At 42.8% G+C, this 12,593-nt stretch overlaps 1 protein-coding gene across 1 annotated transcript in view; it reads right to left on the bottom strand.

The window, feature by feature from the left end:
• The window catches only part of PRR16 (proline rich 16), a 180,519-nt gene extending 175,024 nt beyond the window's left edge, over positions 1-5,495 (bottom strand). Inside the window, exon 1 of the mRNA XM_026507820.4 lies at positions 4,790-5,495. Coding sequence (XP_026363605.1) covers positions 4,790-4,948 — 159 coding nt within the window. The 5' untranslated portion in view covers positions 4,949-5,495. The remainder of the gene's footprint in view (positions 1-4,789) is intronic.
• Positions 5,496-12,593: the final 7,098 nt, after the last annotated feature.

The following is a 12,593-nucleotide window of genomic DNA, read 5'->3' as shown; positions in this document are numbered from 1 at the left end:
AATAAACTACAGAAGTTCATAGGGATAAGCCATTTAAAAAGTGGAAAACATTAAAATACAAAAATATTTTGCAGGTAATTGTTGATTCTGTCACTTCCGTTTCCATCAGTCCCCAAACAGATCATTTCTAGGGGATTTTCAAACTTTTCAAAATTAAACTTAAGCTTAATTTATTTCCCTTTATGGCCTCCTAAGAAAGATCATGGGCATTTCCCAATCCACAGGCACAGTACTGACATAACTTCCCACCTAAGGAGTCTAATCACTGAGTCAGCCCAGGGCACAGAAAGAATAACTCCTCTTAACTGGGTCCTCTCTATGAGAGACATATGTACTCACAAGACTTAGCAATAAATAAATAAATTTTCTATATATACATATAATTTTATAGATAGATACACACACATATATACACACAGACACATAATATTTATAAAATATTTTAAATTTAATAAATTACATTTATTAAACAATTAAATAATATATGCATATATTCAACCTATTAGCAGTCTGATTACTTTAAATTGTAAAATGAAACACTACAAACATGTTCAAGGTTATAATCAGACTAAACTAAAAGAGAACATACCTAAAGCAGCAATGAATGTTTCCAAATCAAAGGCTCTTTACCACATATTCCAGTCTCTGTCTAACCAACAAGATCTGTGATACCATGCTAACACCCACATTTGATGCAAAACAGTTTACCAGTGAGATCTTCATAAAAGAACAAATTGGTATCCAAAGATGTCAGATTATTTAACAACTATTTTTAAAGAGTAATGGCTCTTTTTTTTTTTTTTAACATTTCTTACTAAAAAAAAAAAGTGGGATATACTCACACCTAATAAACCAGTAATGGCTAATTTCATCCCTAAAACTCAAGAGTTTCACCACAATTTTTTTTTCAATGTGTAGAAAAAAGCATCATGGAATAATACTGTATTATTATTGTATGTAATAATGTTATTTCCTGCTAATTCCTTCTCCTCTCTACTTCTTCAAATTGTATCCACATCTCAAAGAACTAAAATCTTTCTGACTGTTCATCCACCCAAAGGACGTATCCTTCATGAACAACTCCGATATTCAGTTGTAGGACTCAGATACGTGATCTCCTGTATACGGCATTGATCCATCTGTGTTGATCGTGACAATCTGAATAAATTGTAAGTTCCTTAAAATTCTTATCTTACCATCATTTTTAAGCTCTACTTTCTTCACCAAAGGCTTACTCTCCTACTAAGTACATAGCAAATGTCACTGTGTAAATCTACACACACTAATTCTTATTCTCAATTCTGTTTTTTATCCTCAAGCCTATTAGATCAGAGTGAGAGCGACCACTAAAAGGAACAATGCCTTTTTTACACTACTGGTGTTCAAAGACAGGAAAAATGCATCCAAACTACTGTCTGAGCTCACTGAGACCAGAAAGTACAACTTACTCATCTTGGTAGCCAAAAAGATAACATAGTACTTGGTGCATAGTAGGCACTGAATAAATATGTTGAATTATACTTCAGGCTTTCTCATTATACTACAGAAGATCAAAAGACCCTTGTTATTTCTGAAAAGTCATGTTATTTAAGATTTTACTGAATGCTGAGGGCAGAATAAAACTGCCCTTAGACTTTGCAAAAATGCTGTTCCTCGTCTTCCAATATTTAATTCAATTATGAATGATGAAGCAATGGATAAGTAAATAATCATAAACTCATTATAATGCAGAGTTTTGTTCTAATTAGTAAAGTGTTTCAAGCGGCTATACTATGTTCAAATTTACTCGAATACCCGAATTTTCAGATGACTCAAGTCCAGAAAACTTCTAAAAAGAAAAGCAATTTCAAAATAACCTCAAAGGTCCAATACTGTTTGTGCAGAATTTACACGAAAATAAAAAAATAGAATATTCAAAAAAGAATACTGCATTTTAGAAGAGAAAAAGCAAAAAAGAAAAACAAATACCATATGGTGACTCATACAGTGATCTAGTCATAAGCAGTTTTTTAATTTCTAATTTCTGCTCCAAGTTAATAAGAACTGTCTGTTAATTTATATCAAGATACAGTATGGCCTAAGGACACAGCATTGCCAATAAAGGACTTAGAATTCTAAATATAACAGTTTATGTTTAATACATACCAATGGTAAGCTGCCAGAATATTGAATATAACAACTGATGAAGAGTGAAAGTCCTATTTACAAGTCATAGCTATAGAGACCAACAAGGTTTGCAATTTTGCAAAGTTTTAAGTTACTCCTCCATTCAAAGCTACATCAAAGGCATGTTCAATCACATGTGCAGTACTATCTTAAAAAGATAAATGCCGGACAACTGCAAGATGTCATAGGTTAAACATGCCCTATAAATATTTGTTCTCAAAATAACTATCATTCACGTTATATAAAAGGCCAGGGTTCTGAGATTCAGCCTTAGCCTCAGGAAAGTAATTAACAATCGCATCACACCTCTTATCATTCATAAATTTCACTCTCAGGGTAAGATTTTTCCACAAACAGGCCCTGGCAGCCAATCAAAGATTCCAAAGCACGAAGTCAAAATTTTATCTCTCAATCTGTCTAGAAGATAGATCCTTTCATTTACTTGGTTGTACATTATTTATGCTTCCCCATACTTTTTTATAAACGACCTGTTTTTGGTTTTGCCCTTATGAAGACTCAAATAAAAGGAGACACAGAGACACCCACAGACTTTCTGACCTACCTCTCTGTGATTCTAACGAAGAGCCCTAGGGAGGTTAAAAGTTTCCCTGTAGATCTACCTGGTCTCCAAATGTCTACAGGATAATGAGCCAAAACGGAACCAGGACTCCAGTTCCTCCTTATTTATTCTGTCTAAATTAATAGAGAGTAGAGTGACACATCATCACATAAGGAAGTATGTGCCCATAGAGGCAGGGTTTTGACTGCCTTTCTCTTAATTTCAGCCTCCTCCCTAGGACAGTAAACACATTACTTTGCTGATGTAGGTTTCCCACACCCCCCACCATAGAAGAAACCTCAACTACTGTAAAGCGCAATTCTGCCAAAGGGAACATGCCCAAATTTGTTCATTTTTTAAAAACGCCATAATGTTTCAGATGAAAACACAGCCTGCCAAAGATGTCAAATAAAAGAATAACAAAGAAGAAACGCATCTTTAGACTGGAATTTCAATGCATAACCTCGCCATCTGTCAACCAGTTGTTAAGCAATGAGCCCAGGGATGCCCTGCGAACACGGACAAGTTAGATCCTTGCACCTATCATCTGTAGCAATCTCCACTCTCAGGACCTCAGTGGTAATTACGTTCTGTGTCTGGAACAACCTGCAGAAACGGCATGAGCCACTGGTAAACCCAACCCTGCCACTGAATGGGCCATTTTCACAGGTTTTCACTCGGTAACAAATGCGGAGCTCAGTTCCTAGAGGCAATGAGAAATCGGGGAGGAAGCGAGTTGAGCTGGGGAAGGTGGGGGTGCGAGGGGGCTCTTTCCTCACGTTTGGATTGGCAATTGGATAGAGGAGGTTGATCTCTAGAGGCCAGACATCCAAACCACTCTCAGTCTCCTCCCACTTGGCCTCAGAAAACAGGAATACAGTTTTGGACCTCCAGTACGCCCCACTCCTTCCCTTCCCGCCGCGGCCACCACCTGAGAAGTTACAGTCTTCGCTCTCGCACAACTGCGGGTGCGGACTCCCTGACGGAGAACCGCACCAGCCAGTCTTCCATAGCGGAACCGCGGGCTCGGACTCCGCCACCAGCTCCGCGACGCCACCAGCCGCCGGCGGGGCAGGCTCCCGGGAGACCTCACCTCTCCCACGCGGCCCTCCCTCTCCCACCCCCGTCGCCTGGAGCAGCAGCCTGACTTACGCAGCCTCAACCCCGACACCGCCTCGGCTTCCTTCAATCCCAATCACAGGGGTAGGGGTGGGAGGGCAGAAGTGGAACGGAGGATCACGGTGAAGGGGGAGAGGGAAAGAACCCCAGCAGTCCGGTTCCCGTGAGCCAGGACGCAAGTGGCAAGACCCTGCTGCACGCCCACCACACACACGAACACGCTCACCGACGCGCCCCGCTCCCCAGGTTCAATGCCAAGTGGCTACAAGATGGGATCAAGGAAGAAGGTGGGGTGGCGGGAAGGCCTGGAGTTAACTGGGAGCGGCATTCGCGGAGCAGGGGATGCTTCAGGAGCTGCCAAAGTGAGAAAGTCTCAGACCCCCTCTCCATCCCCAAGTCCGGGCTCCCCTGCCTGCAGCCTGGGTCGCCTTCCTTCCAGCGGCGCTAGAGGCGGGGAGAAGAGCCAGAGCCGAGCTTCCCCTGGGCTGCCCTCCCCGGCCTGGCCCAGGGCCTGGAACCCGGCCCCCCTCCAGCCCCGGCTTGGGGAAACTGCCAGGCAAGGAGCGACTTGCCAAAAGACTCTGGGGGAGCAAGAGGGCAGGACAGGAGCATTTTGCACGCTCCGGCTGCTCATTTCTTCCTCTGTCGACACACCCCCAGGGAGCCCCCTTCCCCGACATTACACGCACACGCACGCGTTCGCCCTTCCCACCATCCCAGGTCCATCGATTAAAACACTAGTTGAATTCTTTCTGATTAAAAAGAAAAAAAAAAAAAGTGCAACAACTCTTCTCAGGAGTCGCCCGAGCAAAGAAAGTCCGTCTGCGGGCGTCTTTTTATAGTTTCCTAGGAGTTAAGATATCAGGCGGTCCCCAGTGAAAACGGGACCGGAACCCCGAGGGGGCGAAAGGTGACGAACTCCTTTCCCACCCCCGCGCCTCTCACCTCCTTAAGTTCCTTGGCCACGTCCTTCAGGTCGCCCAGGACCAATTCTAGATCCTCCACGATGATCTTGATCTGTTCCTTCACCTTGGTTTTGGAGGCTGCCGGCGGTCCCTCAGCTGGAGAGGACGAGGAGGGGGTCCCCTTGGACTTGGCTGACATTCTCTGGGGGCAGGCGAGGCAGGTCAGCACAGGCGGGCGAGCGGAGGCTGCTGCGCGCCCCCGTCCCTGGCGCTGCTGCGGCCGCTGCCGCCCCACTCCCCCCACATTTTGGACGCTCCCTGGGCAGCGGCGGGTGGCTGCGCTCGGCGCTCGGCAGGGCGGCCGCACCGCGGTGCTGCCATCAACTCCCCGAGACGCGGCGCTCGGCGCGGGGCTGCAGACCGGCGAGCAGCGCGCCTGCGCCTCCTCCCGCCGCCGCCCGCCGCTCTCGCGCACACACGCGCTCGCTCCCCGCCCGCGGAGACGGCCGCCCGGCCGCCGCGCCCGGGGCTGCCAGCTGCAGTCCCCGCGGCCCGGCGCTCGGCGAGCCCTCGCCGGACACCTGGGCGTCCGCGAGCCGGGAGCCGGCTCCGCGCCCTGCCCACGCCTGGCCTCGATCCTGAAATGCCCTCCTCTCCGCAGCCCGCTGTGTGTCTTCGCACAGCTAGCCCGGCCGCTTCCTTGTCGCCCGCTAGCAGAGCCAGGGAGCCCCAGCACACTTTCTGACAATATGCGAACAACCACAGAAGGGCCAGGATTTGGGGTAAAGCGACCCTAAGTGTTTATCCAGAACCAAAGTATGTTCAGAAGGCCTCCAATGACCCTTCTAGTGACCTATGAGTTAAATGGAGGTGTTCCTACTTCGCCAGGAGGGAGAGAGATAAATGTGCATACATGATCACCCCTCACCCCCCCGGAAAAATGAAATTCAACCAATATTCTTGAACGAGGTTGCCTAATCTTGCTATTCCAGAACACTAATAGCGGATTTATTAATCTCAAGTCCTCACACCAAAAATCCCCTGGGGAGACTGTCTGAGTCATCTTGGCTGTACTTATCTGGGACAGCTCTCTTTCCTTTTTTCTTTCTTTTTAAAACTATCCTTTCTGTTTTCGTGACCTATGCTGATGTATGTTCTTTGGGGGGGGGGGGGGAATAAGCTGTCTGCATCTCTTCTTAGGAGAGCTGAATAAGAAGGGTGCCTCCAACTTTTTTTTTTCCCCATCAATTTCTTTAAAATTTCCACTTCAAGTCTTTTGCTACTAAATAGGAAATAACTTTCTGACTGTTCTGTCAAAAGGACCCAGGGAAGGGAGTTAATAGGAAGCCTTTGGTTTCATTCTCAGTAGGTGGCTCCCATTCTCATTAGCTAAAGTTTTAATTTCCTTAGTAACAAACCCACGGGCTATTAGCTACTGACCTGGCAGGATGGCTGTACTCTATTGTCTTCAGTGCACTCTACTCCAAATCATTATTTTAATAGGCTTCCTCTTTTGGTCATGCCTTGGTGGGGCCCTTGTGTCTTCCTTCTCACACCCCAGGTGGCTCCAACAAGCTCCTAGAGATGAAGAAAATCTTGGCAATTCTTCTCTTCTGAGTTCCTTAAGCCCTCCATAATCAATCAGTTTTAATTCTGAACAATTTATCTTGACAAAATCATTGGAAGTCATATGTGGACTATGAAAAAAAAAAAAAAAAGAAGCAACAGAAGAAAAAAATAGAAATTTAGATACAGTGCCAAAACAGTAACAGCATTGAAAAATACATTGAAAAATCAGGGGACAAAGAAGAAGGTGGAAAGCAGAGGCTGCTGGGGGACAATTAAAGAAAGAATAAAAGAACCAGTGTGCAGTAAGCAAACTGGAGAGGTGAAAAAAAGAAGAAATACTTAAAAGTGTTACATAAGTAACATGCTTAAGGTCTCAGAGTTGAAGAGAATAGATTTTTTCCCTAAGTTCCTTTATCTCTGCAGGTTCTTTATATGATATAGATATAACAGCAAAAATAATTATATCAGGTTTACAAACTCTCCCACTGGAAATTTCTGATCTTTAATGACACTCTTATTTCATATGTGAATAAAGATAAATGGTCAGAAATGGCAGAAGATCATATGAGAAAAAAAGAAAAAGTGCTTTTCCTCTAGATTTGAATTTTTGACTCTCAGTGGTGGGCAAGTAAATACAGAAGCCCCTCAAATTCAAAGTATAATGATTGTAGGCAAGAATATTGGTGAGAGGAAAGGAAGTGGTATCTTCCTTCCCACTGACAAAATAATACTCTTGTAATATTAACATATATCCATGCTACCCTGAATCCCCTTCACTACAGATGTAAAAAAAACAAAACAAAAACAAAACTGTTGTCCTACGATATCCGTTGCTATTAATGAACTAAACTATTCTGGCTCAAAATTGAATCATAATTACTATTCTAAAACACATCATCCACACCATATCACAGTTTATTCTTAGATAATGGCTGTCACCTATCTATGTCTATATTGGAATACAACAAGGAGTCAACTGAAAGGGGAAAAGTTAAAACTGACTTCCAAACTCAAACTAAAAAGCTTATAGGACCCTAGCAGTGGTGGTTACCACTATTTTCTAGTTATTAAGCAGGGTAAGATATTCCTAAAGAAGAAAATTTCACAGAGTTAAAAAATACTGAGGGAAAGAAAGCAGAATGAAAAGGACACAAACATATATTTATATATATGTTTTTGTATGTATATGTGGGTATGCATGTGTGTGTGTGTATGTGTGTGCACGTATATATATCTATTTATTTTCTACTTTTTTTTTAACCCTTATGGAAAAAAATTATTCACTCCTTTGGCTCATCCTGGACTCCTCAGAGGTTCGTATATTGTGTTTTAAAGCCAAATTATGGAGACCACAGAGCAAAAGTGACACAGAGTAAAATTTCTGATGAATCTGTCCATAAATTTGTTTATGTACTTGCACTAGCGACAAATGAGCACATACTCAAACCCCATCATTTATAAACTTAGACACAATAACAGATTTCTAAATAAAGGGAGGTCTTATTCACAGAAGTGATTGTGCACCAGCATTTTATCCTTTCTGTGTCTTTATATTTTCTGAGTTTTGCAGCAAGGAAGATTGGATAATTATAGGAGATCATCTAGTGGTTGTTTTTTTAGTTACAAGTACTTATCAGTATTCTTGAACATGTGTGTGTGTGTGTGTGTGTGTGTGTGTGTGTGTATCTGTGTGTGTGTGTGTGTGTGTGTAATCTATTGCAATCGATCCCTAAAAATTGATGTGCAGGAAGTGTTATGACACTGACATAATTTTGAATTCATAAAGAGTTCAAGAATATTCCCAAAATACTTTGTCCCATTTTGGTGTAGTGGCTCTTACTGATTTATTACCTTAACGATGCTCATTGATTCTCAAACAATGGATGATATGCATAATATCATTCTTAATGGAGACTTTTGATTTTTTTTTCTTTTGCGTGCATTTATTTCTGTTTGCAAAATCTAATAGAGTTATTAGAGATATTTGAAAAGATGAAGAAAGAAATGGCAACATTGCTCTGAAAATAGTTTTCACTGGGGAATTGTGGGGGAGAGTGGGAAAGGACATGGATAGCTAAAAGATAAAATTTTGTCGGTGAAACAGCAGAGAGAAATAAGGAAAGTTCTCCATCTACACGTTGACTATTAAATATATTGCATATGTCTGGGCAGTGGTTCTCAAACTCTGGCATGCACTGGAGCTTGTTAAAGCACAGGTTACTGGACCCCAACCCCAGGGTGTCTGATCCAGTAGGTCTGGGGTGAGGTCTGAAATTTGCCTCTCAACATGGTCCTTGGCTGCCAGAAAGGGACCACATTCTGAAAATCACTGGTTTGAGAGATGAAAAGAAAACTTCAGGTTTCTTTTTAGCCAGTCTAAGCCTTAAAGATCATCTGATTATATCTCTTTACCTTATAGATGAGAAAACTAAGACCCTGGGAGGTTAGGTGGTATACCCAATGTCTGACATCTAAGGAATACAAACTAAGAGCCAGAACCCCATGTTGACTCATACGTTTTAGGGAGTGGTCTCTATTTGTCTGGAGAAGTGTCTCCTTTTTATCAACTGCTGTTGGCATAACGTCAAGCTTCTAGAGATAAATGCATATTGGTTTACGAAATGTGATCTGAAAATTTAAGTGAAGGTATTCTAAGTAGAACTTTGTTGCGAAGCAGTTGCTCAATAAATACCTGACCAGAAAATAAAATACTGAATGAAGTATTGTCCATCTCTATGCATTCTGAGAATAATTCAACAAATATTTTTTAAATGGCTACTCTAGGCAAGAATCTACACTATGGGGGATATGTAGCAACTAGGTTTAACAAGACATGGTCCTAGCAGGAACAACTAGGCAATGCCACACACGACTCCAATATAAAAACTGAGATTACCTCAGAGTATCTCGTCCTATCCTCTTTCCCAATTGTACTCAGTTTATTTCACTTGACCTCCGAAGTCAACATATACTTGGCTTTTTTTTTTGGTTTTGTTTTTTTGCTTTTTACTTTTCACCCATGTAACAGAAACTGAACTTTTGCGGAACTCAACAAAGGAAATTGTGTCAGAGCCAAACCAAAGAAAGGTAAGGACAGAAATATCTTCACGTGGGATTGGAGCCAGAAATTCTAAGATCACTGGGACTATTTCTTTCTGTCCCTGTATCCCACCGCCTTTTCGTGGATTGTTACTTTCTCTTAAGCTCGTTTCTATATAAGATTAAAGTGGGGTTCCTGATAAGTCCAGGCTCACATCTTCACAACTTTGCAACTAAACAAACAGAAGATCATCACAGCAAGCTTCCGGGAGAAGACTTTGATAGGGCTAGCTTAGGGTATGGACACCTCAGACAGTCACCGTGACTGAGTTGGGTGCAAAGCTGCGACAGGAGTTGTGCCGTTCTTATAGAAAAGGCATACATTTGTATACTTACTAACATGATTTTCCAGCAGGTGGCAGTAAAACAAGTTATTCCACCAAAATCTGTATATTATGATAATTTTCTCATATAGAAGTAAAGTGTTTTTGGAGCTCCTGGGTGGTGCAGTTGGTTAAGGGTCTGCCTTGGGGCTCAGATCATGATCCCAGAGTGCTGGGATCGAGCCCAGCATCTGCCTTCACGCTCAGCCTGAACTCGGCTTGAGATTCTTTCTCCCTCTCCCTCTCCCCCTGTCTCTCGTAAATAAGTAAAATCTTTAAAAAAAATTTTTTTTAAATAAGTGTTTTCAAGGAGCAAAATTTTTTTCAGATTCACACAAAGACACCATATAAGTTAGCAATGCTTGGGTAAGAAACTGGTGGTAAGAAGTATAATGACTGGCCCAGTTTGGATCAAGTTACCTACACCTGTGCCCTATTTCTCCACCAAAAGAGGAGATGTGCCCCTGGGAATATAAAAACAACAGGTATCTTCCACATAGACTTTAACTGGATCATATACCTTACTTTTTTTCTCACACTTAGTGATTAACATCTTTTGATTGTTCTTGCTTCCTGGAAGCTAGCTTTGTTCAAGTCCTCCATTTAGCATTGGGTTTATGCATATCAAGAACCCTTCATCCAGTCCCATCTCAGGGTTCCAGCTTGGAAGACCTCACCCAGCCCAGAGCTGCTGAACTGCCCCCAGGACATGTGCAAGCAATTCTGGAACAATTACTCCCTTCACTCAAGTCTTCAGGAGTTTACACTCATCCTGAATCCCTGGGACCCGTGCCTGACATCCCATTCCGCCTCTCAGCTTCAAACCTCTGGGCCAAGCGAAGAGAGAACCTGAGACTTTCAAGATTCCAGGACTCTTACAGACATGCCAAAGAGGTGTTTTTAAAACTTGGCCAAATGCCACTCTGTACAGTTAACAGCTTAGCAGCCTCTTTCCCTGGAAGGCAATTCAGCTCCAACCAATGAAAACGTGATCATTTCACAGAAAACCATACACCCTACTAGCTCCAAGATCATTGAAAATTCTACTGAATCATTCATGCACCCAATTAATTTTAGTAGATACTTGGCGATCTCACTTAGAAGTTTCAGGGTCCTTCGTTGTTTGTCTTAGTTTTTGTCACCCCCCTCCCCCAAGATAGTAAGTCAGGGTGAGCCAGGAAGAATTACTGGTTTTGATAAAGTCAGGGTGGACAAAGAAGCTGGCAGTTCTTGTACCCCTCCCACTGCTTAAGGAATGCTCTGGCCTTCAGGAAAACAAAGCTGGGTCCTACCAGATATAAGGTGGCCAGCAATGCCACCCACTGTGTATCATCAGGTAGAACGTGTAGTTTTAGTTCCTCATCTGAAAATTGGGACTGGATGACCCAACTCTGCGAAGAGTCTAGGCATTCTGTACAATGCTGAGTATAAGCACTGAGACGCCCTGCCAATCTGAGGGAGTGGACCTTGATACAATAACAGGGGTCCCGTAATGGAGCTACTACTCTATTTAATCGGCATGTTATTTGCACTTTTTAATCCCACTTGCTCATCACAAGTCCATGAGTTTTGGCCCAAGCCTCAACCCAAGCTTCAAAAATATATTGTTGAAGACTGAATGTTTGTGTCCGCAATTCATTCCTATGTTGAAGCCCTACCCCCAGAGTGATGGCATTTGGAGATGGGGCCCTTGGGTGGTAGCTAGACTTAAATTAGCTCATGAAAGTGGGGCCTCAGAATAGCATTAGTGGCTTTATAAGGAGGGGAAGAGAGAGATGTCTCCTTCTATGAGCGTGCACCAAGGAAAGGTCATGTGAGGCCACTATGGGAAGACAGACACGAGCAAGGCAGGAAGAGAATCCTCTCCAGGAACTGAACGGGCTGCCACCCTGATTTTAGACTTCCTCACTTCCAAACCTGTGACAAAAGAAGTATCAGTTCTTCAAGTCACTTAGCTTATAGTATTCTGTTATGGAAGCCCAAGCTAAGATAGATTTTGTTTTGTGTTTCCAGCTTTAGTGAGATATGTGACATGTAATGCTATGTAAGTTTAAGGTGTACAATGAAAGATGATGTAAAATGAGGGCCACCTAACGCCTTCATCTTGTCACATGATTACCATTTCTTTCTTGTGCTGAAAACATGCACGATCTTCTCTTTGGGGAACTTTCGAGTATGTAATACGGTGTCATGAGCTACAGTCACTATGCCATACCGTTAGACCCCCAGAACGTTCTCATCTTCTAACTGAAAGTTTGTACCTTTTGCCCAACACCTCCACTTTCCCACCATTCCCCACCACTAGTAACCACCACTCTACTCTTTCTTTCTACAGGTTCAGCTTTTAAAAGATTCCTCATTTAGGTGAGACCACACCGTTTCTGTGTTTCTCTGTCTGACTTATTTCACTTAGCATCACGCCCTCAGGATTGATCCAAGGTGTCACAAATGGCAGCATTTGATTCTTTATCATTCTTTACCATGGCTAAATAATCGTCCACTGAGAGAGAGAGAGAGAGACATCTTCTTTACTCATTCATTTGTTGAGTAACACTTAGGTTGTTTCCATATCTTGGCTATAGTGAATAATGCTTCAATTAACATGGAAGAGTATGGATAGCTCTTCGAGACCTGATTTCATTTCCTTTGGATATATTTCCAGAAGTGGGATTACTGAGTCATATGGTAGTTTGAAGACAGATTTTGACACTGAGAAGTAGGGCATTACGGGAACAAATATGTAAAACTGTGAAAGCAGCTTTGGAACCGGGTGAAGGGCAGAGGCTGGGGGGGTTTTGAGGTGCATGCTGGAACTGTGGATATCAGGGCTACTCTGGTGGGAACTGAGAAAGG

This window comes from Ursus arctos, unplaced genomic scaffold, assembly GCF_023065955.2.
Source record: "Ursus arctos isolate Adak ecotype North America unplaced genomic scaffold, UrsArc2.0 scaffold_5, whole genome shotgun sequence".
NCBI lineage: Eukaryota > Metazoa > Chordata > Mammalia > Carnivora > Ursidae > Ursus > Ursus arctos.
Note: the sequence above shows the minus strand (reverse complement) of the source record. Positions and strands in the feature narration are given on the sequence as shown.